Source organism: Caretta caretta, chromosome 3 (assembly GCF_965140235.1).
Source record: "Caretta caretta isolate rCarCar2 chromosome 3, rCarCar1.hap1, whole genome shotgun sequence".
In the NCBI taxonomy this organism is placed as follows: domain Eukaryota; kingdom Metazoa; phylum Chordata; order Testudines; family Cheloniidae; genus Caretta; species Caretta caretta.
In genome coordinates this window covers 10,916,906-10,939,801 of record NC_134208.1, presented here as the reverse complement: position 1 = coordinate 10,939,801, position 22,896 = coordinate 10,916,906, and the positions used below count along the sequence as shown (strand labels likewise).

The 22,896-nt window shown below is 46.8% G+C and overlaps 1 protein-coding gene across 1 annotated transcript in view; it reads right to left on the bottom strand.

The window, feature by feature from the left end:
• Positions 1–1,759: 1,759 nt before the first annotated feature.
• GATA4 (GATA binding protein 4) overlaps positions 1,760–22,896 on the bottom strand; it is a 47,691-nt gene continuing 26,554 nt past the window's right edge. The window contains exons 3-7 of the mRNA XM_048845783.2: positions 18,608–18,774; positions 13,521–13,646; positions 9,675–9,762; positions 8,872–9,014; positions 1,760–7,562 (exon numbers count right to left, since the gene is read on the bottom strand). Of these exons, the coding sequence (XP_048701740.1) occupies positions 7,380–7,562; positions 8,872–9,014; positions 9,675–9,762; positions 13,521–13,646; positions 18,608–18,774 (707 nt within the window). The 3' untranslated portion in view covers positions 1,760–7,379. The remainder of the gene's footprint in view (positions 7,563–8,871; positions 9,015–9,674; positions 9,763–13,520; positions 13,647–18,607; positions 18,775–22,896) is intronic.

The following is a 22,896-nucleotide window of genomic DNA, read 5'->3' as shown; positions in this document are numbered from 1 at the left end:
ACCTCCCCCACTGCAGCTTGAGACCATTACTCCTCGTTCTGTCATCTGCTACCATTGAGAACAGTCTAGAACCATCCTCTTTGGAACCCCCTTTCAGGTAGTTGAAAGCAGCTATCAAATCCCCCCTCATTCTTCTCTTCTGCAGGCTAAACAATCCCAGCTCCCTCAGCCTCTCCTCATAACTCATGTGTTCCAGACCCCTAATCATTTTTGTTGCCCTTCGCTGGACTCTCTCCAATTTATCCACATCCTTCTTGAAGTGTGGGGCCCAAAACTGGACACAGTACTCCAGATGAGGCCTCACCAATGTCGAATAGAGGGGAACGATCACGTCCCTCGATCTGCTCGCTATGCCCCTACTTATACATCCCAAAATGCCATTGGCCTTCTTGGCAACAAGGGCACACTGCTGACTCATATCCAGCTTCTCGTCCACTGTCACCCCTAGGTCCTTTTCCGCAGAACTGCTGCCTAGCCATTCGGTCCCTAGTCTGTAGCTGTGCATTGGGTTCTTCCGTCCTAAGTGCAGGACCCTGCACTTACCCTTATTGAACCTCATCAGATTTCTTTTGGCCCAATCCTCCAATTTGTCTAGGTCCTTCTGTATCCTATCCCTCCCCTCCAGCGTATCTACCACTCCTCCCAGTTTAGTATCATCCGCAAATTTGCTGAGAGTGCAATCCACACCATCCTCCAGATCATTTATGAAGATATTGAACAAAACCGGCCCCAGGACCGACCCTTGGGGCACTCCACTTGATACCAGCTGCCAACTAGACATGGAGCCATTGATCACTACCCGTTGAGCCCGACAATCTAGCCAGCTTTCTACCCACCTTATAGTGCATTCTTCCAGCCCATACTTCCTTAACTTGCTGACAAGAATACTGTGGGAGACCGTGTCAAAAGCTTTGCTAAAGTCAAGAAACAAACAATACATCAGTTCCCTTGCTCTTTCTTCTCCCAACCCCCAGCCCTCCTCTGTGCCTCAGAGACTGGTTTGGGCTCCTTGATCAGCAGCTGAAGTACCATAGCTATGTCTCAGCCCATCTGCTTCTCCCTGCCAGCTGCTCACCACTGCCCCTGCTCCGGCCCATCAGTGGCTCTTTCATTGGAGCGGGGAGGAGCTAAATGTAGAGAGGCAGCCTAATTGGCTGGGTGGCGAAGGAAGGGTGGGATTTCACACACTGGCCACACCCACCGCAGCAGCTGATCACAATCCTGAGGCTCAGCTGGGGAGAATACAGGTCTGGCAGCTTGTGCCTCCAGCCAAAAGCTGGGGGTTACACAGGCCTGGTGTCACCAGAATAAAAGGCCCTGATCCTGCAAAATGACTCACACAGAAGCTTCACTTCGGGCATGTGAGTAGCCCATTGAGTTCCCAAAACTACTCAGGTGCTCGAACACGTGTGCAGCTTTGTTAAGTCCTTTGGTTTAAAAGTGGTTTGTTTCAGTTTAATTTAAAGCAGTTCCTGGTCAGCCTAAACTAAATCAATAGTATACGAAGAGAAATTTGAAAGAACGTTAAGGCTGCAAAGTCAAGCACCCAACAGTTAGGAAATGTCAGAACCATAATTCAACCCCCTTGTACATACGCATTAAGTTGCAGTCTTACATGGTCACATGCTATTATTTTTCACAAGACATGCCAGGCTCAGGCTAATGGGTCATTGACACTCTACATAAACTGTACACTTATACATACGTCCAATCAATTAATTGCAAGAACTCAGCATGCAAATTCCCATAAGAAAGAAGCTTTATTATTATAAGTTTTATTACCATTGTTTTATTTCCATTAGTTCGAAAGGTGTAGAAGTTATGTGGATTGGTAGCCATACTAATTCATAATATATATTTTTTTACATCTTTAAATAATTACAGCTTGTTCATTCCCCCCCCCACCCTTACAAATAAGTGTCTGTTTTCATGGGACCTTCCCGATGAGTTTGGAAAGCACCAAACTTTACCAAAGGAAAAAGAAAAACAAAAAACCCCACAACATAGTCACAGCTTCAGAGTTACATTAAGAATTGTTGATCAGCATTACAATTCCCCTTCAAATTTCCTTAATGCTTCCTGATCAGATACGTTCCAATCAGCCAGTAAGACTGCAATCTAAATACAGATCTTTTCTGATCAAAAAATGTATCAGTGATTAAAGATATTGCACTTTCACAAAGATGAAAGACAATCAGTACTGGTAAATGACCTTTCTAACCCACCAGTATCCACCATGGCTACCTTCTCCGCATGTCCCTATATTACCAAAGGGCCCATAACGGAGGTCTGATTTTACTGGTATTTGCAGCTTAGACCCTGATCCTGCAAATATTTAAATACATGTATAAATTTACTCATGTGAGGAACCTAACTGATTTTTATGGGACTCCTCACATGACTGAATTTGTGCACGTGCTTATGTGTTTGCAAGATCAGGGCCTTCAATTTTAAGCTCTTTAGGGCAGGACAGAATGCTCTGTTTTTGCACAGCGCCTAACACAATGGGGCCCTGATTGAGGCCACTGGTCATACTGTAATACAAATAATAAATAATCTTGTCTTTATAAGCTTTCAGTAACCTGCTCATCTTATTTTATTAGAGATGGGCCAGAACCGAAACCAAAACAAATCCCCCCTCCCCCCGGATCCAAGCCCCTCCCCTCCAAACTAAAGAAGGGAGTGGCTAAAATATAACCCCCCAAATTTATAAATGGACCCTCGCTTTACAATGGGCTGTACCAAACCCCCGAAGGCTGTTGTGTTCAGACCTCATCGCTTCATAATACTTCTTAGGCCAGGGGTTCTCAAACTGGGGGTCGGGACCCTTCAGGGGGTCGCAAGGTTATTACATGGGGAGGTTGCGAGCTGTCAGCCTCCACCCCAAACCCCGCTTTGCCTCCTGCATTTAAAATAGCGTTAAATATATTTAAAAGTGTTTTTAACTTATAAGGGGGGGTCACACTCAGAGGCTTGCTATGTGAAAGGGGTCATCAGTAAAAAAGTTTGAGAGCCACTGTCTTAGGAGGTTTCTCAGATCTCCCCCATTTCTAGAATTCATCAGCCTAATAAACATGATCTCCTTTCTCAACATCACCCCCTTCTAAACTGTCTCTGACCTGCAGAAGGATCTGTACATGCTCCTAGGTCTTGCAACTGACTTTCAGCCCACCGCTGGCCTTCGCAGACTAATTGCTTGGAAGCCTTGTGTTTGAATTAATATGTCCATTTCCCATCCTGTGTTTGTCGAGCACCTAGCACAACCAGGTCCTTATCCATGACTGGGGCTCTGAGGAGCTAAAATACTACAAATAATAAATAAGAATAATAATTAGCTTAGTCTCTAGCTAATGTCTAACAGCTATTTAGATTGTAAGCTCTTTGGGCAGGAACTGTCTGCTACTCTGGGTTTATGCAGCACCTAGCACAATGAGGCCCCATTCTCAGTGGCTCCTTAGGCACTACCATAATAAACTTGATTAATAACAACACTATTGGGTAGGAAGTAGACTAGGGTTGTGGATCTAAAATATCTGAGAGCAGTGTTGGATGAATTAAAAGAGCAGTAGAACAAGAAGGTCTCTTGACTCATCTGTACTTCTGCTGTGTACAACGGAGAGAGAAATAAGGCTACATGAAGAATATTGAAACAATTCATTTTTCTGCTAAACGTAGCAAAACTGCTTTCCTCAGGCCTCCAAAGCTCCCTGCTTCAGAGGTGGCTATGTCTCGTGGTGCAAAGACCCTCAAAAACCCCCTTATGCATTGAAGAGCCCTAGCTCCATATCTCCCCAGGCCTGAAGGGTGGGCAGGGGCAAACCACTGAATGGACTCACAGAGAGAAAGGAACATTCTGTTTGCTTTGGGTCCTAGATTCCAGAGATGGCAAGCAGCTAGAAGATCATCTAGCCCTGCGGGATCCCCATCAAGGTACGATACTTGAATTTCTACATTTACTAGCGTTTTGTCCAACCTACTTTGAAGTGTCCCCAGATGTTGGCATTACTTTAGGTCAAGTTCAAGGTGTGTGTGAGTGTGCATCTCTCTAAGGGAAAGGAAAGTATAGGGCAGTTTCAGACACAGGTGGACAGCGAGTTCACCAGATTTAAAGAGGTGCTGTTACTCAGGGAGAAGGCTGGCTGAAGGATCCAGTGAAAGAAGGAGCTGCCTAGCCAGAAGAACCACACTCATGCCCAGGGAGATGCTGTCAGCAATCTGCTGCCTCTGTGCATTCATCTCAAAATTATATTGACAGGTTTCAGAGTAGCAGCCGTGTTAGTCTGTATTCGCAAAAAGGAGGACTTTGTGGCACCTTAGAGACGAACAAATTTATTTGAGCATAAGCTTTCGTGAGCTACAGCTCACTTCATTGGATGCATTCAGTGGAAAATACAGTGGGGACATTTATATACATAGAGAACATGAAACAATGGGTGTTACCATACACACTGCATCCGATGAAGTGAGCTGTAGCTCACGAAAGCTCATGCTCAAATAAATTGGTTAGTCTCTAAGGTGCCACAAGTCCTCCTTTTCTTTTTACTGTAAGGAGAGTGATCACTTAAGGGGGGGGGGGGGCGGGAAACCTTTTGTAGTGATAATCAAGGTGGGCCATTTCCAGCAGTTCCTCAGACGTTCTTGTCAACTTCTGGAAATGGCCCACCTTGATTATCAATACAAAAGGTCCCCTCCCCCGCCCCCCCAGCTCTCCTGCTGGTAATAGCTCACCTTAAGTAATCACTCTCATTACAGTGTGTATGGTAACACCCACTGTTTCATGTTCTCTATGTATATAAATCTCCCCACTGTATTTTCCACTGAATGCATCCGATGAAGTGAGCTGTAGCTCACAAAAGCTTATGCTCAAATAAATTTGTTAGTCTCTAAGGTGCCATAAGTACTCCTTTTCTTTTCTCAAAATCATATTGTCTTTTGTGTTATTTTCCCCCCAGCTGTATGAGCTTGTATTTTTCCAGCCTGAATGCCCTGTTGTTCTTTTCTGACCACATTTTTAACCTCGCTACGGGCCTGATTCAAAGCCCACTGAAGTCAACAGAAAAACACCCATGTATTTCAATGGGCCTAGTACCGTCTGTATTGTTTTTCTCTCCTCACTAGCATTCACAACTTACTATGATCTGTAGATCATTTGGTATCATCTGCAGATTTTATTAATACCTCATGTACTGCCTCTTCTACATCATTAATGAAGATGTTAATAAGACCAGCCTTGATATCGGTCCTTGCAAGGTAAGAGGTTGAGGGGTGATGGAGATAGAGATTCTGGGAATCTTAGAAGTTAGAGATGGAAAAGACCTAGCAGGTCATGGAATCCATTCCCATGGGCCTATGCAGGATTGTTCCTTATTACTGGCTGGATCATGCCCCCCCTACTGCAGGATACCCTATGGTGTAAAACACCACAAGGATCTCCTGCCCCACATTGTTCGGCCACCAGGGGGTGCAGTTACCTCCCGCCTGCGGAACCCATCCAGAAACCCTCTGGATCTCCAAGGATCTATTCAGATCCCAGGAGTACTGGAAGGGTCCATGCTTCCATTGCAACGCTGCACCCCTCGCTCCCAGCCCCTGTCTGCGCAGCTCCATTAACATCTCCCCAGCTGGGCCTGCCGGGGCAACACCCCCTTAAAGGGGCATCCCACCACCCAGGGAAGTTGCAGTGGGGAGACAAAACAGCCCTTTGACTCTCCACAGCCCCATCTCTGACCATCGCGTTCTCACCCACTCACCCCTGTGTTGACTTCAGACCTACAGAGAGGCCTTTGCAGGGTTGGAGGGAAATGTGGAATGTTTCCATGGCGACAGCTTAGGGGCCTCCTCCACCCCATCTGTTCAGGAGAGACTCACACACCGCAGACACCTTCGTATATGGATCTGAGGGGCACAATCCCTCCCCTCTCTATATTTTCTTTTAGTGCTTTACACAGTCAAGTTTTGACTCTAAGGAAGACAGAGAAAGGTTGGGCAGACAAAAGGAGAGATGGGTGCCTGAGAATTGGGGTGGGGGGGAGAAGGAGATCGGGAAACCTGTTTGGTTGATCAAAAGGGCCCCAAGAAGTTCTCTGCCTACACAAATAGGGCTGGCCCTCCATGGGGCAGCCACTCTTCTGGGCCTTGTGGGGAGATAATACTAGTCTCTTCATATTTAAAAAATACATGTAATTAAGCTTGTCCCATGGATATCACAGCTGTGTGCTCATGCTTAGCTGGCGACTAGATTTTTCCCTGCCTATGATATTCAGTTACACAGTGGATGATCACAAGGCCGCTTTCTGCCCACAGTGATGCCTTTAGGAAAGCTGAATTGCTAATTGGCTTTAGTTGGACGTGGGGGAGGGAAACAGGTCTGTGTTTGGGTTAAAAGGCAGATACTGCCATGGAAAAAAGATAATCAGATTTATCAATGGCAACGGAAAACATCAAAAAGAACGTAGAATAATTAATTGTGATAGGCCACAGGATCATACACAATTGCAGCACCATGTCACGGCGGTAATCACAGTGTTGCCCTGCTCTAGAGATCCTCGAGCCAGGCTCCTTGCTATCTCAAAGGGCAGAATCCAACATTTTCCATCATGTTTTTCATAAACTCTCTGGGTCTCTTCCACCGCAACTCGCAAAGACTTTCACTGAAGCATTAGGCCTGGCTGCGAGACCTTCTCCAGCCTTTTGGAAACACGATCCCATAATTAGGAAAGACAAAATCGTTTCTGTTAAATAAGTACAATGGTTCGGTTCTCTGACTCCTTGGTAACATGAAAACAAAGCTTTGGATGTTTTGGTACATATGTGAGCTGAGTTCTTCTTTCTTCTTAAACCAAATCATGGTATTGAAATCCACAAAAGCAGCCAAAGTTGTGTCAAATTAAGTCTACGTAACAAATTGTCCTGGAGCCAGCTTTGCTGAATGGAAGGTCATCAACTCTCTGCCTTTGGGCGATAACAAGGCAATGGCATTTTCTCCTGGGCTGACCTGGTCAGGAAATGAATGGATGGTGAGAAGAAGAAAGTGTCTCCGTGCCATCACTATCCGAGATGTCAAAGCCAGAAGTTTAAAAAACACCTGAGTCCTGTCTTTGTTTCTGGCTGTTTCATAGAAAGTGGTTACAATCTGGTCTGTTTAAAGGGAAAGATTCAGATCAACCACTGTTATGATGAAACTGGGTCTTCTCTGCTTACTTAGTATTAGCTGTTCCTGGAAGTCCTCTTTATAATACCGTACGGAATTGTTCTTCCAGAATTACATCATACTTCCCTCGAGGAGAGAGGGGGGAAAAGCAAACACTTTTGCTTGATTATTATGTGGCGTCTTTGTATCTCACGTGGGTGAGCCTGAAGTTCATGGGAGGAGGAAGAGGTTATGCAGTTATGATGTCTCCATGGCTTTCGGCTAAGACCAGGCTATTCCAGGAGTCCTGTTTGGAGCTGGCCTGTGGAGGTTGGCTGATGGCTGATTGGTAGCCCTGTGGGGAAAGCTTCAGGGCTGAAATAGCAGGGTGAATAGAAGATCCGTGCCCAGACATCGCGGTGACTGAGAATGCCTACAAACAATGTAAAAGTGAAAAGATTTTTTTTTTAATTGCTTCAGACTAACAACATTACAGCAAGGAGAAAGCATTTCACTTTCCACAGGTCTAATGTTACATTAATATGTACATGCAGAGACATGAGATTTGCAATGTTGAATTAAACCATCGGTTCACTGTATCTGGTATCCTGCTTCAATGCCTGATTTGTGATGCTTCAGAGAAAGACAGTTTCCCTTTTCCTCTGAACCCACGCCATTTATAACACTGCAGAGAGTGCACTGAGTTCTTTTCTGAACTCTACAGGTGACCATTTTATACCCTGAGGTATAAGATTTGACCACCAATTACCCTTTGATTAATAGCTTGCTCATGCAGAGTGTAATCAGCGCTACATTACTCTGGGCTCGATACTGCAAGCATTGGATCAATCCAGCAAAGCCCGTAAGCATATGAATTTTTATTATGATGATTTAATATTATTTGATTTATTATTTAATATTGGTTTTATGGTCAGAATGCTCAAATATTACACTGAGCCTTTTATTTAAACATTGGCGTTCTTTGGATGAGTTTAACAGTGGCTAAGCTAACTCAGTCTCGAATATTAGTCTCGTTATGATATAGGGAATCAAATATCTTCTTAACCAAGAAACAACAGCTACAAATAAACAGGCTTCCACACAGATCAGGTTCCAGATTTGTCCGTCTTGTTCACCGGGGCGTCAGCCTGCCTGGAACTGTATAAGGCACATAGAGACATCTAGTGGCTGAATAATATACTGCAAATAAACTTATTGTTACAAGTCTGGCATATAGCGTAGAGCTGTGTGATTCTGGTGATTTTAATTCTCAGGTGGTTCAGCTCAGCTTTTTCAGTTTTGTTTTACATGGACTTGTGCTCACTGCACTGAGCTTCAGGTTTAAGCAAGCCCACAAATTCATAAAGAAACTAAGCCAAAACTGCCAAATTTTGCCTGGTTTCAGGTCAAAACCAAACAGCACAGCTAAGGGCTTATCTACACTTGGATATTTATGCAAATAACTAGTCCAGAATAATTAGCATAAGCCTCTGTGTGGGGACTCCTAGTCCAGAATTACAGTCCCGTTTATGATTTAGCTTACACCGCTTTGGTATATTTCCCAACGTAAAAATGCCCTTAGTGTTGCAAGTTTCGCCCCCTGTGACCTTTCAGATCCTTGGGTTGAGCAAATGGCTGTCGTTTGCCTTCAGAGAAGGTTCTGAGGGTGTCTTTTCTCCTCAAGTTACCTATATTAAAGTTCACACCTTTGTCATATCTCTTGACCTTTCCTGCTTCATTACCTGAGAAATAGGGCTCGGGTGCCCATAATGAGATGAAAGCCCCGGTTCCGTCTTTATGGGGCGCATTTCCTCGGTGGTGGTGGTGGTGTTGGTGTTACTGGCGGAGCTGGTGGTGGGGGTAAGACTCTCACTACTGGACGGTCCTAGGAGAAAACAGCAGTTAAACCAGGCTTCCCATCAGAGGAGCTTTACGTACAAAAAACATAGCAAAGCATTTGTGGTTTGGGGAAAGAGAACTCTGTTCGTAGGCTGGGTTTTGCTGCCATTGAGAGACCTTCAAAAATCTTAACCAGGTTTGGAGAGAAGAAGAAAAGGATGTTGGGAGATTTGCTCGTTTGGTAAATTACCCTTGTCCCCCCACTTACAGTGTTCCTGCCTCTCATTCCATGTACTCTTTATCCCTGGCAGGGCAGGATGGAAAATCTCCCAAAGTCCTGTGTCAGCATAAACAGGGCTTGGTGTAAAACCTCCGAATGATTCTCTGTGGAAAGTGGCTTCTGTGGTTGTTCCATAGCCCTGGTTGGGAACCTGGAAGGGGTGTCACCAGGACATTACAGGTGCTAATTAGTACCAGTGATGATGGGGATGCCTGTCCACTGGGAACCAGACCAAGCGCACTCATTTCACATAGGTCACCAAACAGCAATCCAACAGTGATCAGCTACCTGTTTGCTAAATCTGGGAATGTCTGGTTCAGAGGGCAGAATTCTTAATTTAGTTCTAAAGGGTGAGTTTCTGATACTATCGCTCCTCCTACGCGCGCGCACACACAGACATACACACACATCTTGTTTAACGCTTACCTGCTGGTGTCTTGGATTTGTTAAGGTTCTTCGGCTTACGTTTCCTCGTTTGAATCCCCTCTTTTCTCATTGCTAAAGGCCTTGGGACCTAGGAACCCAAATGCAAAGCATACTGTTTTCAGTATGTACGCAATACAACCTAACGTACTGGGATTACATCTCTGCCTCCTAGGATTTCAGGTAATCAGTAGATTTAACTAAAAAGACATGAAGCCAAAAGTTACTGACCAGCAGTGATTGAACTGAGAGTAGAGACAAGCCCTGGCTGCAAAGTTTGGCTCCAGATCTGGATCTGAATTTTTTGGAAATAATAGCGTGTTTGCATCCAAGGCTTTGAATCACCAACTATAAAGCCAGAAGGGATTATCAGATCCTCTACTCAGACCTCCTGTATAACTCAGGCCAGAGAATTTTATCATGACTAAATCTATGTCTACACTCCAGAGCCTATGTTGACATAGCTCAGATGCAGCATATGCTGACAGAAGTTTTTCTCCCAGGGTAGGAACACCACGTCCCTGAACAAAGTTATCTTGGCTGACAGAAGTATTCTTCTGACAGCATCCCTGCATCTACAGTGGGGGGAAGAAAGGGGGTGAGTTCACACACTGACCAACATAGCTATGCCAGTGTAAGCTTTAAGTGCAGACCAAGCCTAGCACATACCTTCTGGAAAGGTATCCACGCTTCCTCTGAAGACTTCAAGAGATGGAGACTCTACCACTTCCCTTGCTAGTTTGTTCCATTGGTTAACCACCCGCACTGTTAAAAATTATGCCTTATTTCTAACTTGAATTTGTCTGGCTTTGACTTCCAGCCACAGGTGCTGGTTACATCTGTGACCCCAAAACCCCTCAATTCCAACAGGCAAGGGGGCTACAAGAAAATTCTGATTCTGGTCTATCCATTCTGTCCAAAGACTATCAGGTGAGGTCTTAAATGAAAACCAGGGTCACACTGGTCATTAATTTCAGAGGGGTAGCCGTGTTAGTCTGTATCAGCAAAAAGAACGAGTACTTGTGGCACTTTAGAGACTAACAAATTTATTTGGGCATAAGCTTTCGTGGGTTAAACCCACTTCATCCAGTGGGGGAGGTTTAGATTGGATATTAGGAAAAACTTTTTCACTAAGAGGGTGGTGAAACACTGGAATGCGTTACCTAGGGAGGTGGTAGAATCTCCTTCCTTAGAGGTTTTTAAGGTCAGGCTTGACAAAGCCCTGGCTGGGATGATTTAACTGGGATTTGGTCCTGCTTCGAGCAGGGGGTTGGACTAGATGACCTTCTGGGGTCCCTTCCAACCCTTATATTCTATGATTCTATGATTCATCAGATGCATCTGACAGTTTAACCCACGAAAGCTTATGCCCAAATAAATTTGTTAGGCTCTAAGGTGCCACAAGGACTCCTCGTTCTTTTTACTGGTCACTAATATCGTTGTGAAAGGCATGATCAGATATGCTGTAAGGAATCAGGTGTGTATACTGAAAATGGGTTTTAAAGTCTGTGTCAAGGCCGATTGGACAAACAGGTTTTCTGTTAGACACAAGATGTTTATGCACCTGTCCCTGCCACAGCATGTAAATTAAGCATTGTAAGCTAACACAACCGCTGCACATGGGGATGTGCAGTCAAGAGGACAGCAGCACACAGGAGAATAAACCACAGGGTTTATCCTGACTCAGAGCACAGACAATGAACTCTGGGGATATAAGTAGAAGGCAAAAAGACACCCCTTCATCCTGCACCTTGGAAGTAAATGGACAGTGTCTTTACATTCATGAAAACGGGATCTTTGCCCACCTTGCTGGAAGATGCTGCAACAGATTTTGGGAGAAATAAAACTCCTTTAGAGAGGAGGTAGCCAGTTAAGCTTAGTCTCTATAAAGCGTGTTGTGATTTTGTTTTATACGGAACCCTTTTGTTTTCATTCTCCTCACTCACTAGCTCTTGAATCTTTGGTAATAAACTTATCCTTGATTTCACTCTAAAGATATCTAAGTGCTGTCACACAAAGCTAGGTGCTGATCCTGAGTTGACTCATACAAGCTAGTGTGTGCACTGTTTCCTTGGGCACAGCAGACTGGGTATTTCTGTGGCATTCAATGGAGAAGGGACTGGCTACAACAGGGGATGCTTCAAAGGGGCTCGGGGACTGGCCTGCACCTATTGTTAACCTGCAAGGCAAAGTAAGGGCTGGCAGAGCTCAGAGGAAGTTGTTTGCATAGCTACCAGGCTGGCTGTGTCCTCTGACACCCCGCTAAGCACAAACAACTCTCTCTCTCTCACTGGAGGCAGGGGGGTAACAAGGTGACTCCTATATTGACGGAAGGGGGGTTTCCATCTGTGTAGTTAATCCACCTCTCCTGAGGCTTTAGCGAGGACAATGGAAGAATTCTTCCATCGACCTGGTTGTGTCTACACCGGGGTTAGGCTGACCCAGCCACGACACTCAGAGCACAAAACTTTTCACAGCCCTAATTTTAAGTAGAGCCCAGCCATTGCTCTTTGGCCTAGGCCCATCTGTAAATGAACACTACAGCATACACTCTCAGGGAACGGAGATCATTAACGGCATAAATGAATTTGTGTCTAAAACCAACAAACCCCCACCCCTGTGATCAGCAATGGGAAGAGCTGTTAGGGTTTGCAGTTCAGCCGGTGAGGGTTTGCTGTTTGTTTTCACTGTGTCTCATTGGACACAGAGAAGATTCACAGATTTTAAGGTCAGACGGGGTCACTCTGACCATCTAGGCCACAGAGAGCAGGGACAATCTTCCCTAATTTGCCTTCACCTGGAGCAGGGAGCGAGAGGTGGATACACAGTGGTTCACGACTAGGACTGCCTGGGCATTGTACACATCTGTGTCCACATCTGGCGTTCGGAATACAGAGCCTCATCCCACACCACTGTAGTGAGTTTGTGAAGGGAGTTTGTTTCTGACTTCAGTGGGGAGCACAAGTGTGGAACTGGCTTGTAACACCTTAAACTTCAGATCGGCCATGGGGCCTGTGTGACTTGCCCAGATCTCATTCAAACAGACTCTTTCAGGCTTATTAGCCATCAGGCTGGTCCCAGCAGTTGTGGGACCCTCTCAAACATAGCCAATTCCTGTCACCATGACAAGACTACGATCGAGAGAAGGGTTATTACATTATACTGCTTTCTTAGAGTCACGGATTCTGAGGCTCGAGAGAACCATTGTGATCATCTAGGCTGACCTCCCACATAGCCCAGGCCACAGGACTTCCCCGAATTAATTCCTGTTTGAACAAGAGTATGTATTTTGGAGAAAAACATCCAATTTGGTTTTAAAGATTGACATTGATGGCGAATCCACCCCCACCCTTGGTAAGTTGTTCCAATGGCTGATTCCCCTCACTGTTAAAAACTGGCCCTTCATTTTTAGTCTGCATTTGTCAGCTTCACCTTCCAGCCGTTGGATCGTGTTATGCCTTTATCTGGAGGGCGTAAATGGCAGGGTAAGTTACACTGTGCTAAATCACCCTGCTAAATCATTTTCAGTGAGTGCGAGTGTGATTCATGTTTTGGGGGGGCCAAAGACTGGGGTTGTAGAGGGGAGATCAGCCAAAAGAAAAAAGTAAGACCGTGTAAGATAAAGCAGATTCCCACCTGGCACCACTTGAACTAACCCTGTCTCACATCCTGTGAGAGTAAACAGTCCATCTGCAGTCTAAAGAGCGGGCACACAAGTCTATTCTATTTTACACAGGTTCTCATACCACCCTCCCACCCTGCTAGCTGAGTGCCCTCCAGCCGTGCATTAAGCAACCTGACTACACGTCTGGCCCGGGTTATTTGTTCTCAGCGTCTCATTGTCATTACCCCGTGGAGCTTCATGTACAATCCGCAGGCGTTACAGACTGGCTCGCCTTCAGCGTTTCTGCGCCACAGCGTGGTCGTGGTCGTGTGACAGTTGGCACAAGAGAGCCCAACGCGGCGGGAGGCGGACTGCAACAAGAGACAAAAGCAACAGCAATGTCAACAAGTCGCTAGCGTTACCATTTGCACAAGCGGTTTCTAGGTTGGAGCAGACCCCACCCAGCTTTCCCTGATGCATGGCAACTGTTGCAGGGGTTTGCGGATGTACTAATAATATTTTGTACAATGGACAGTAACTAGCACCGAAGAATCTCAGTGCACGTTACAGACATTACACGGATTCAGCGTCACAACACCCCTGGCAGTACGGTCAGTGGGTTTTTACCCATTTTACAGATTTATAAACCAAGGCACAGCGGGGTAAAGTGACCTGCCCAAAGTCACGCCAGGCTTAACCATTAGCCCAGTTGTGCAGCCCTGTGGGTGAGAAAGGGGACGTGACAGAATATAGTACTTCCCTGCGTAGGAGACCTACATCACCAGACCCTGCATGAGCGGGGCAGGGCGGGAGGGAGCTGCTGCTAATTCACCTCCCATGCAGGTGGGCAGGGCGTGGGCAGGCAGGAGTGGAAAATGGGTGGGGCCTTTGCTCCACTCAACATGCCAGCCAGCTGAGATGGCACAGAGCGGGAAGCAAGATACACTAGGTACTGGGCTGGCATGGCTTACTTCTCCCCTGGAGTGAGCCGTGCAGGGGCATACGCAGGAATAAAAATTTGATGGCTTTGGGGGGAGGCGGGGCACATTTTGTGTCCCCTGCAGCCGGAGGAGCTCGCTCTCCCTGCCCCAGCGCTGGAGCCAGAGGAGTTCTGTGCCCCTGCTGATTTTTGGGGGGGAGGAGGGGTTGCCCCTGCTTGCCCCCCGCCTTCTGCCTGCCTCCAGAACCGTGACTCTCGGTCACCGTTAGGTCCCCACCATGGTCCTGAGGCAGCACATTAAGCACTGCCTCCTGCTCTGGCCAGACAACGATGGGCCAAGCCAGCCAACGGGGTCAGTGGCACAAGTGGGCAGAGACCCACGGGCTCCTGGCTCCTCCTCCCAACACTCGCGCCTTCTCTGTAAGTGAAGGGAGATTTGACAACGGTCAAAGCCGAAGCAGGAAAATCTAATTTGTTTCCAACTTCAAGTGAGACTCCGCCTGACAAAGGCCGAGTCTGGAACTGGGCCCAAGGTATGAAATCTGGAGCCAGGTTTTGAGTGCTATGAAATTTGGTGGCGTTTTTGATCCAGGCGTTTGGTTTGTTCCATCACAGCAAGAGGGGCCAGCTGGGAAATAAAGATCTGGATCCTAACGCAACCACCCCCCATATTAGAGGGTGTTTAGACCTGGATGTTTGGCTTGGGGGGCCATCCCTAGATGCGTGTGTTTAAAGGGACATTGTTGAGATGTCCTGCCATCATTACTGTGTTCCTTATAATAACTCTGTCTGGAACTGTAACTCTCCTTCCCCCCCAACCTGCTGCCTATCCACCACCTGGTCACATTGCTTTATTATTGTAGGGTTGCTCAGGAGAGCCAAATGGATGGACTTTGATTTTGTTTTTAATCGGGGAAAAAAAAAAAACCAGTGCTGAAGCAGTCTGCCACTTAGAGTCTCTGGCAAAACACAAGACGGAGGCTCCTGCTGGGCTGCCTGGACTGGATTTCTTCTGCGAGGAAATCACGATCCTGCTGCCACTAAAGTCAATGGCAAAGACCCCTTGATGTCAGTGGTGTATAATGTAAGCTCTCCTGGGCTGGGCTCTTGCCTTCTAACCTGTACAGCTCCTGACCCTCTTTTGACATCAAATAAATGATCAAAGCAGAGGCTTCCACATGTGAGGTTTTCAATCATATTTTCCTTCAAAAAAAAAAAAAAAAAAAACAACCAATATTTAAAATTCAGGAAAGACTCATTCTGGAAATTGTGATGAAAACATGTAAGCAACTGTCAGTATGTGCAACTGGTCCCCTGCTGGGCCTGATCCAGAGAGGGTAGGTGGCTGTTAGAGGCCTGCTTATGAAGCTTTAGCTCCAGGTGTTGCTACTTGTGTATTTAACTCTGGAAGTCCCCAGTTCAATCCCTAGTGCGTCAGTCAAAATGGTCAGCATGTAAAATGCTATGAAACCAGCCCCTGCTTCTCCCTCTTGCTTCATTTTTAACTGCCCAGAGTCTGTAACCCACAAAACGGTATCTTCTGTTCCTGTCAGGTTTGCCCATATGGCTGCCATTTCCTTGTCTTGCCTTTTCTGCAGATGGCAACATGGCCGCCCTTTGTTTACCTCCCTGTTTGCACTTACTGGCATTGTGGCACGAAGGTCGGGGAACCTGGCACTGACCTAGTACAACTGCTGTGCGCTTCACTCGCTGAGCTTCCTTTGCTATATGTAGGCCTGGAACAAAATTATGTAGCCGAACACACCCAGACTTTGTGGGCGTTCTAAACTGAAACCTGGATCAGGGACCTAATAGGCGGAAGCAAAACTGGGATCCAAACTCACCCCGACGGCAGGGTGTTCAAAACCCAGATCCAAACTACTGCTGCTGCTCCAGCAAGTCAATCTAGAAACGAAGGGATCAGCACAGGTACAATAAAAGCCAGCCTGTCCCACAGCTTTTTAGAGGATGGGGGGAAAAATCTGTGTGCATTGGTTTGTTTGTTTCAGATTTTAGTGCAGCCCTTTGCACTTCCTGATTAACGGGAAGCATGGGGAGACTGGAAACTGATGTGCTGAAACCACATGAGAAAGACCGTTCTTGTCGTACTTGAAGGGAGAAATACTGAAACACAAGAAAGCCCACTGGCCTGAAGTTTCCACCCAATTTTGTAGAGCAAAGCAGCTTAGTTAGCTCGTGTACATGCATGTGGTCTAGCCATCTTCTTAGCGTATGCACAACGTGCCTCAGTTGGCACATGACCAGGATTCATCACTGAATTTGGTCCAGGGCTTGGATCATTTGCTTCCCGGCCTCGGGCCATGTACTGACGGGGAGTGTGACGTGACCGCTGATCCGTGCCCCCGAGTCTAGTGGTGACAGCACAGTGTTAGGAGTCAGGAATCTGGATTCCAGTCCCACATCTCCCAGTGATTTGCGGTGTCATCATGTCCTCTCTCTCTAGCTTGTTTTCACCAGCTGTGAAATGGGGATAAGAACACCTACCCCACAAGGGTGGGATGATGTTTAATTCAGTCTTTCCCAAGGTTTGGAACACTGAGCTCCTCTTCAGAAATCAGTCCTCTCTCCCTACAACCTCACTAGTGGCCCACCCACCTTACTGTAGACATCTCCTGAGCACCTCAGCCCCGCTAGTCCTTTGGGATGTGACCCCACACCCTTTGGGAAACCATGGCTTCGTTCATTAACATCCATCAGTGGAGTGAGAGCCTTGGAGAGACCATGCAATGCAGGTAAACACTGTGTGTGTCTGCACGCTAGGGAGAAGATCCTGGAAACACATGGGGAGATGTTTCTACACTGGTTCAAAACACAAGCACTGCAGGCACTGTGGAAAGATCAGCAGTTATCACGTGGCAATGTCTGACCTGGCACACACTGAGACGAGGGAATGGCTTTACAGAGTCAGTTGATTTTTAACACGCATCTTTTTGTAGTGAACGTATCTATCTGAATATGTACGCCATCTTCACCAAGACCAGGGATTGAAACCAGGACATCCTGAGCTAAAGCATCACTCTCTGCAACCATGGGCTGTACCAGACACATAGCCACTGTGGACTGGGCCCAGCGAGGAACCCACAACTCTCATCAATGGGTTACCTAGGCATACACACTGGGCACCTGCCCCAGGCGCTAAGCTTCCCTCGCCTTCTCTTAAAAATATACGGCAGAATTGAAGCAGCAAATGGGGATTTGGGGCCAAACCCTATTACAAAGCAATTCAAAATCTCCTTCCACACACAAATTCATGGAAGAAACCCCATCCCAGCCATCTCAGCCCTCCCCAAACACTGGGGAGCTTTGAAGTGTGCCCAGAACAGCAACAAATTCAGGCTGTGTTGACTCTGGAGAAGAGTCAGTTTCCGAGGGGAACTAGCAGCTCCTGATGTTACGTGCCCCAAAGGCCTGCTGAGCGAGCACCTCTGCCAGGCTCAAAGTGCACCGGTTCCTTACAAACCCTAGCGCTCTTTCAAGCCAGCCTAGGGCCTAGCAAAGCACGGAACAGCTCAAGTGACTTTGGGAGGACAAACCAGAAGCACGTCACTATGAAGCACTTTAGCCAGCAGAGGGCACCAGAGCCAGCGGATTATGGCCAGCTGAGCGTCATCCGCAGAAGGCAAAGCCAAAGAAATCCAGGCAGTAGCATGATTTTTGCCTTCTGCCTCTCTGAAGATGCTGGAGAGCGACAGACAGGCTTGTATGCTGTATGTATGTATGTATGTATGGTACAGCATGTAGCCCCAGCATTTCAGTTCTACCTCCTGGCTTGCTCAGACAGGAAGCCACCAGAGGCTATGGAGATGGTGGGGTCACCAGAGGCTGAGGGAGGTCACAGGCAGGCAGGAAGTAGCCAAGGGGTGGGCATCACATGTACATAAATGTGAACAGAAATGTAGAGAGAGGTGGAGGGGACCAGGCTGGAGGTGGAAAGGGAGCTGGGGGTCAAGGGCAGAGCTCTGTAGATGTTATTTTGTGTAGAACCCTGTAAACCCAAGGGCTGGCCTTCTGCTCAGCTGTGAGCAGCAGGCAGGCACTTCGGGTCTCCCATGTGTCCCACAGTCCTTTGCACCATTTGCCATGGGACCTCCATTGAGGAGCCGATGCAGCCAGTACAACAGATCACAGAGTTTTGCAGGCACAGACAACTCAGCTGAAGCCAGGATGCTATTTTGGAGGCACAGAGAGAGGCCCACGAGGCTGCTGGGAGACACCAGATGATCTCCCAACTTTTGCCTAGGATTCTAAGCCTCGTCATTGCAGAGTGCCCAGGTCCTCTGGGCAGCTTGGATTGAGTGAGTGTTTCCTGTTCTGGAGTCTATTGTGTAGTTGTGCGCAGGCTGCAGGCGAACGGCACACGCCTTTCCTTACCAGCCGCCTCTGGGGTTTGATCAGCGGTCGGTTGATGCCGTTCATCTTGTGGTAGAGCCCACATGCGTTGCACAGGTAGTGTCCCGTGCCGTCTCTCCTCCAGAGTGGGGTGGACATGGCTCCGCAGTTGACGCATTCTCGCCCCTCAGAGTAGTCGTCAAAGAACTCTGCAGGCATGACAGTAAACAAGACAAGAAAAGAGGGTGGACAGGTTGAGTTAAATAAAACATTTTTAAAACTCTCCACTCTTGGTCCTAAATACTCAAGCAGTACTTGGCTATCTGCAGAGAGCAGAAAAACAGGGTGGTGTGGGGGGAGAGAGGTTGTGTTACGACTTTCCTTAGGAAAGGCAGGTCTTATTAAAGGCAGGCTGACCAAGTGGCGAGGCCCCTGGCTTGGGATTCAGGAATCCTGCCTCTGCTACACGTATTCTCTAGCACCTTGGACAAGTTACTTAATCTACTCTGTGCCTCTTCTATCAAATGAGGATAATACTTCCCCACCTCACAGGGTGTTGTGAGGATAAAACCCTCTAATGATTATGAGGCTCTCAGAGGCTAGCCCAGTGGTTCTCAACCTTTTTTCGTTTGCAGACCCCTAAAACATTTCAAATGGAGGTGTGGAAATCTTAAGACACAGTCTATGGACCCCCAGGGGCCCACAGACCACAGGTTGAAAACCACAGTAGTACAGTGGTGAGGGCTGTAAAACTACCTTTTGAGGTGCAAACTGGGGCCCTCTCTTTTCATCAAAACCACGCTGTTCATGCAGGCCCAGATCTGAAGCCCACTGAAGTCAATGTAAAGAATTCCATGGATGCTAGACTGGGCTCGTCAAAGCTACCCATGAAAACAACATGCACCGATGGAGGGTGCAAAGTCCTCACTGTCACTTGTAAATCAGAAAGACACTTGCACAAGCAAGCATCTAGCTCTGCATGCAAGCACTAGATCCACATGCACAACGGATGCCCAGGTAACACACTATCTGTTTGTTGACACCACACTCATCATCAGGAATCGATCCTGCGACTCTCAGCATAGAAAAATAGGCCTCTACCACTTGGAGTAAAGGAGACCTTCTCCAGGGACAAGAAAAGAGCAGGCTGCTAGCGTGACTGGGGTGAGCCACTAGAGGGCGACATGATTCCGTGCACAGGGCGCTTTTTAGCCAGTTTCACAGAAGTACCCACATGGACAAATCTGGCCCATGATGTCTGCTTACAAAATACGTTCCTGGGAATTTGGAGATGCTAAAGAGACTCTTCCTCAAGCACTGCAGCCCTAAGACAGCTACGGGAGAGTAAGCTGGACTCTATTCTGCCTTGGCAGTTACATGCTTCATGCAAAACATCATCGCTCTAATAATGGAGAAAGAGATGGATCACACCCTGATTTTCAGATCGCAGGATGAGCCTGCAGTGCTGGGCTACGTGTGTTGCACCTTCCGCTCTGGGCCTGATCCACAGAGGAGCAGCATCTGTCAGAGCTCTTTAGTGCGAGCTCGAGAGACCAAAGCTTTCAGCTCCAGAATGAAGTCCCCCCAGTTCAATCTCTACAGTGGACCATGATTACAGCGGTTACACCAGTGGCCATGTGCTGCTATTTGACCGGCGCTCTCCAGAGTTAAATTCAGCTTGAGCTCAAAAGACGGGCTTTGCAGCTAGTGGGTCTAACAGACCCAGGTCTACTCTGAAACTCATCCTTGGATAGAGTCACAAATAGCAAGTGTGAAAAATCAGGGCACTTTTTGGGGGGAATGGAGGGACATAGTTGCATATAAGACAAAGCCCCTAATCAGGACAGTCCTGGTAATATTGGGACGTCTGGTCACCCTGTCCTTGGGTCAGGCATAGAGGGGAACTAGAGAGGTACATGTTCAGATAACAAGAAACAGTGCAAACCCATCCTCAGCATAAAGAGGTGCAATTCCATTGAAATCATGGACAAACTCAGCGCAATTCCCTTTGGCTTGGTAAAATGAGAACACCTGATGTGAGCATCTGTGGGCCATAAATATCTAAACCTCTGAGACTGCAACGCATCCCTGATGTTAACCCAGACAGAGGATAACAGCCTACGACCGCTGTCAGTTTGCGGAGTTACTCCTTTAGCGAGCGGACTATCCTCTTTCACACTGCTTTGGTGCAGCCCCAGCTGACGACACAAGGGGTGGGGGAGTTGTTACAAAATCATTCCTGCAGACTCACTTCCCCGATTATAACCGAAGGAACAAGATTGCTTGGCTCTCAGTCTAAACACAGAAACTACCGTAGAATGCAGATGCAGCATTACAAAGGAGACGGGGGGGGGGGGGGGGGGAACAGTGCAGCTCAGTGTGTCCTGGGTTTGCAACACACATCTCAGCCACCCTTGGAGGTGTCAGCCTTCCTGGGTTTCTCAGGCCGAAACACGTTACATGGTGTGTACCACAGTATGGGGACAGAATATACATAACGGCCAGGCCAGTGTTGATAAAAGCACATTTTTGGAAGCTGTTTAGGCTTAGGCCATGCCAAACAGAAGCTGCTGAAGAAGTGGCCTGTTCAACACTGTACCGCAGATCCTAGGGACCTTGCCATGCGACCCGGGCTTTGTTATAGCGGCGTGATCTCTGGGACCCTAACAGATCTCTCCACAGACAGCTCAGAGACAAGCCCATTGAGACAAACAGTTTTGATCAGGGGAACCTGTTTCCCACTCCACGCCCACAGCGGATTCGTTTGTGTCCCGACTCCTTTCACTGCAGCGTCTACACTGAAGACGCTGGGGCAAATGAGATTTTGCCGTAAAGACCTGATCCAAAGCACATGAAGATCAACAGACGTCGTTCCGGGGATTTCAGTAGGCCGTGGACGCTTGAGAGCCATACGGATTTTGCAGTTTCATGTTGAGTCTTGTGAAATTTGGTGTTTTATTTCAATCCCCAACTCCTGGAGACATGTTATTAGCTAAGAATCTCATCAGTCCTTTGGAAAAAAAAAACAGAAAGGTTCTAACCCACAGGCTTGTGCAGAAAAGCTTGAAACTGTGAAGCGAATGCACGTAAAGGCCCAGAAACCAGAAGACAGAGAAAAAGAGGCATCTTTTATTTTTTAAAAACCATCCTGATTTATATGCCAATCTCATCATTTTCTAGGCCTGACTCATGATTCTGGAATGCACAGGGTAGCCATCAGAACATAAGAACAGCCATCCTGGGTCAGACCAAAGGTCCATCTAGCCCAGTATCCTATCTGCCGACAGTGGCCAATGCCAAGTGCCCCAGAGGGAATGAACAGAACAGGTAATCATCAAGTGATCCAGTCCCTGTCACCCATTCCCAGCTTCTGGCAAACAGAGGCTAGGGACACCATTCCTGCCCATGCTGGCAATATTGTGATTATAACGCCTTCCTTGTCTCCTTACAATTATTTGAGTCTCAACCAAACCACAGATCAAAAAGTGTCGTTTGAAAAGGAAAGGCACTAGCGCAGCTGGTTAAGAAATGAGTCCTTCCTGTGAAAAATCTGAACAAAATCAAAAATTTCAATGAACATATAAAAAATGTCCTCTGATTTTTGGGGGGGTTTCAATGAAAGCCCCAAAATTTTCAAAAGACATTAAAATATTTGCACCCAAAGTTTTATTTTGTCAAAAGGCCAATTTGCTTTGAAAACAAGTTTCAGTAATACATTTTCAACACACTCCAAAAAAACAATTGGTAAAATTGGGCTGGACTAAAATTGAAACTCAAAACTTTTTCCAGTGGAAAACTTATGTTTTCAACACAATGAAAATGTGCGTGGGAAGTGTCTGCTGTCCTAGAAATTATTAATTATTTTTAATCAAAAAATTGAAAGTTTTTGGCCAAAAGTCAAAAAGATTTTGTCTGAGGACTTTTTTTGTTTGTTTTCAGCCAAAACTCGGGGGGGGGGGGGGGGGGGGGGAGAAGAAGGAGGAACTGGCTGAAAACCAAATTTTCAGGGTTTTGGTTTTCTGAGAAAAAGTCAACATTTTCTGCTAAAATCTTTGAGAACAAATATTTTTTAATAATTTTTGTCAGAATTTTCTGGAGGAAAAAAAACAACATTTTCCACCCAGCTCTACAGTCAAGTGTCCCTGATTACTATCGGCCTGAGGTCTGTTGTCACGCACAACTTGGGAAACTTCTTTTCACTAGATTCTCTCCCTTCCTAGTCCCCATCTTCTCTGTATTCATTTCTCATTCAACCCATGCCTAGCTGTTTTTCCACCTTTCTTTTCCCCCCACTGGAGTTTTTCATTCCCTCCTGTCTGCTTGCCACAAAA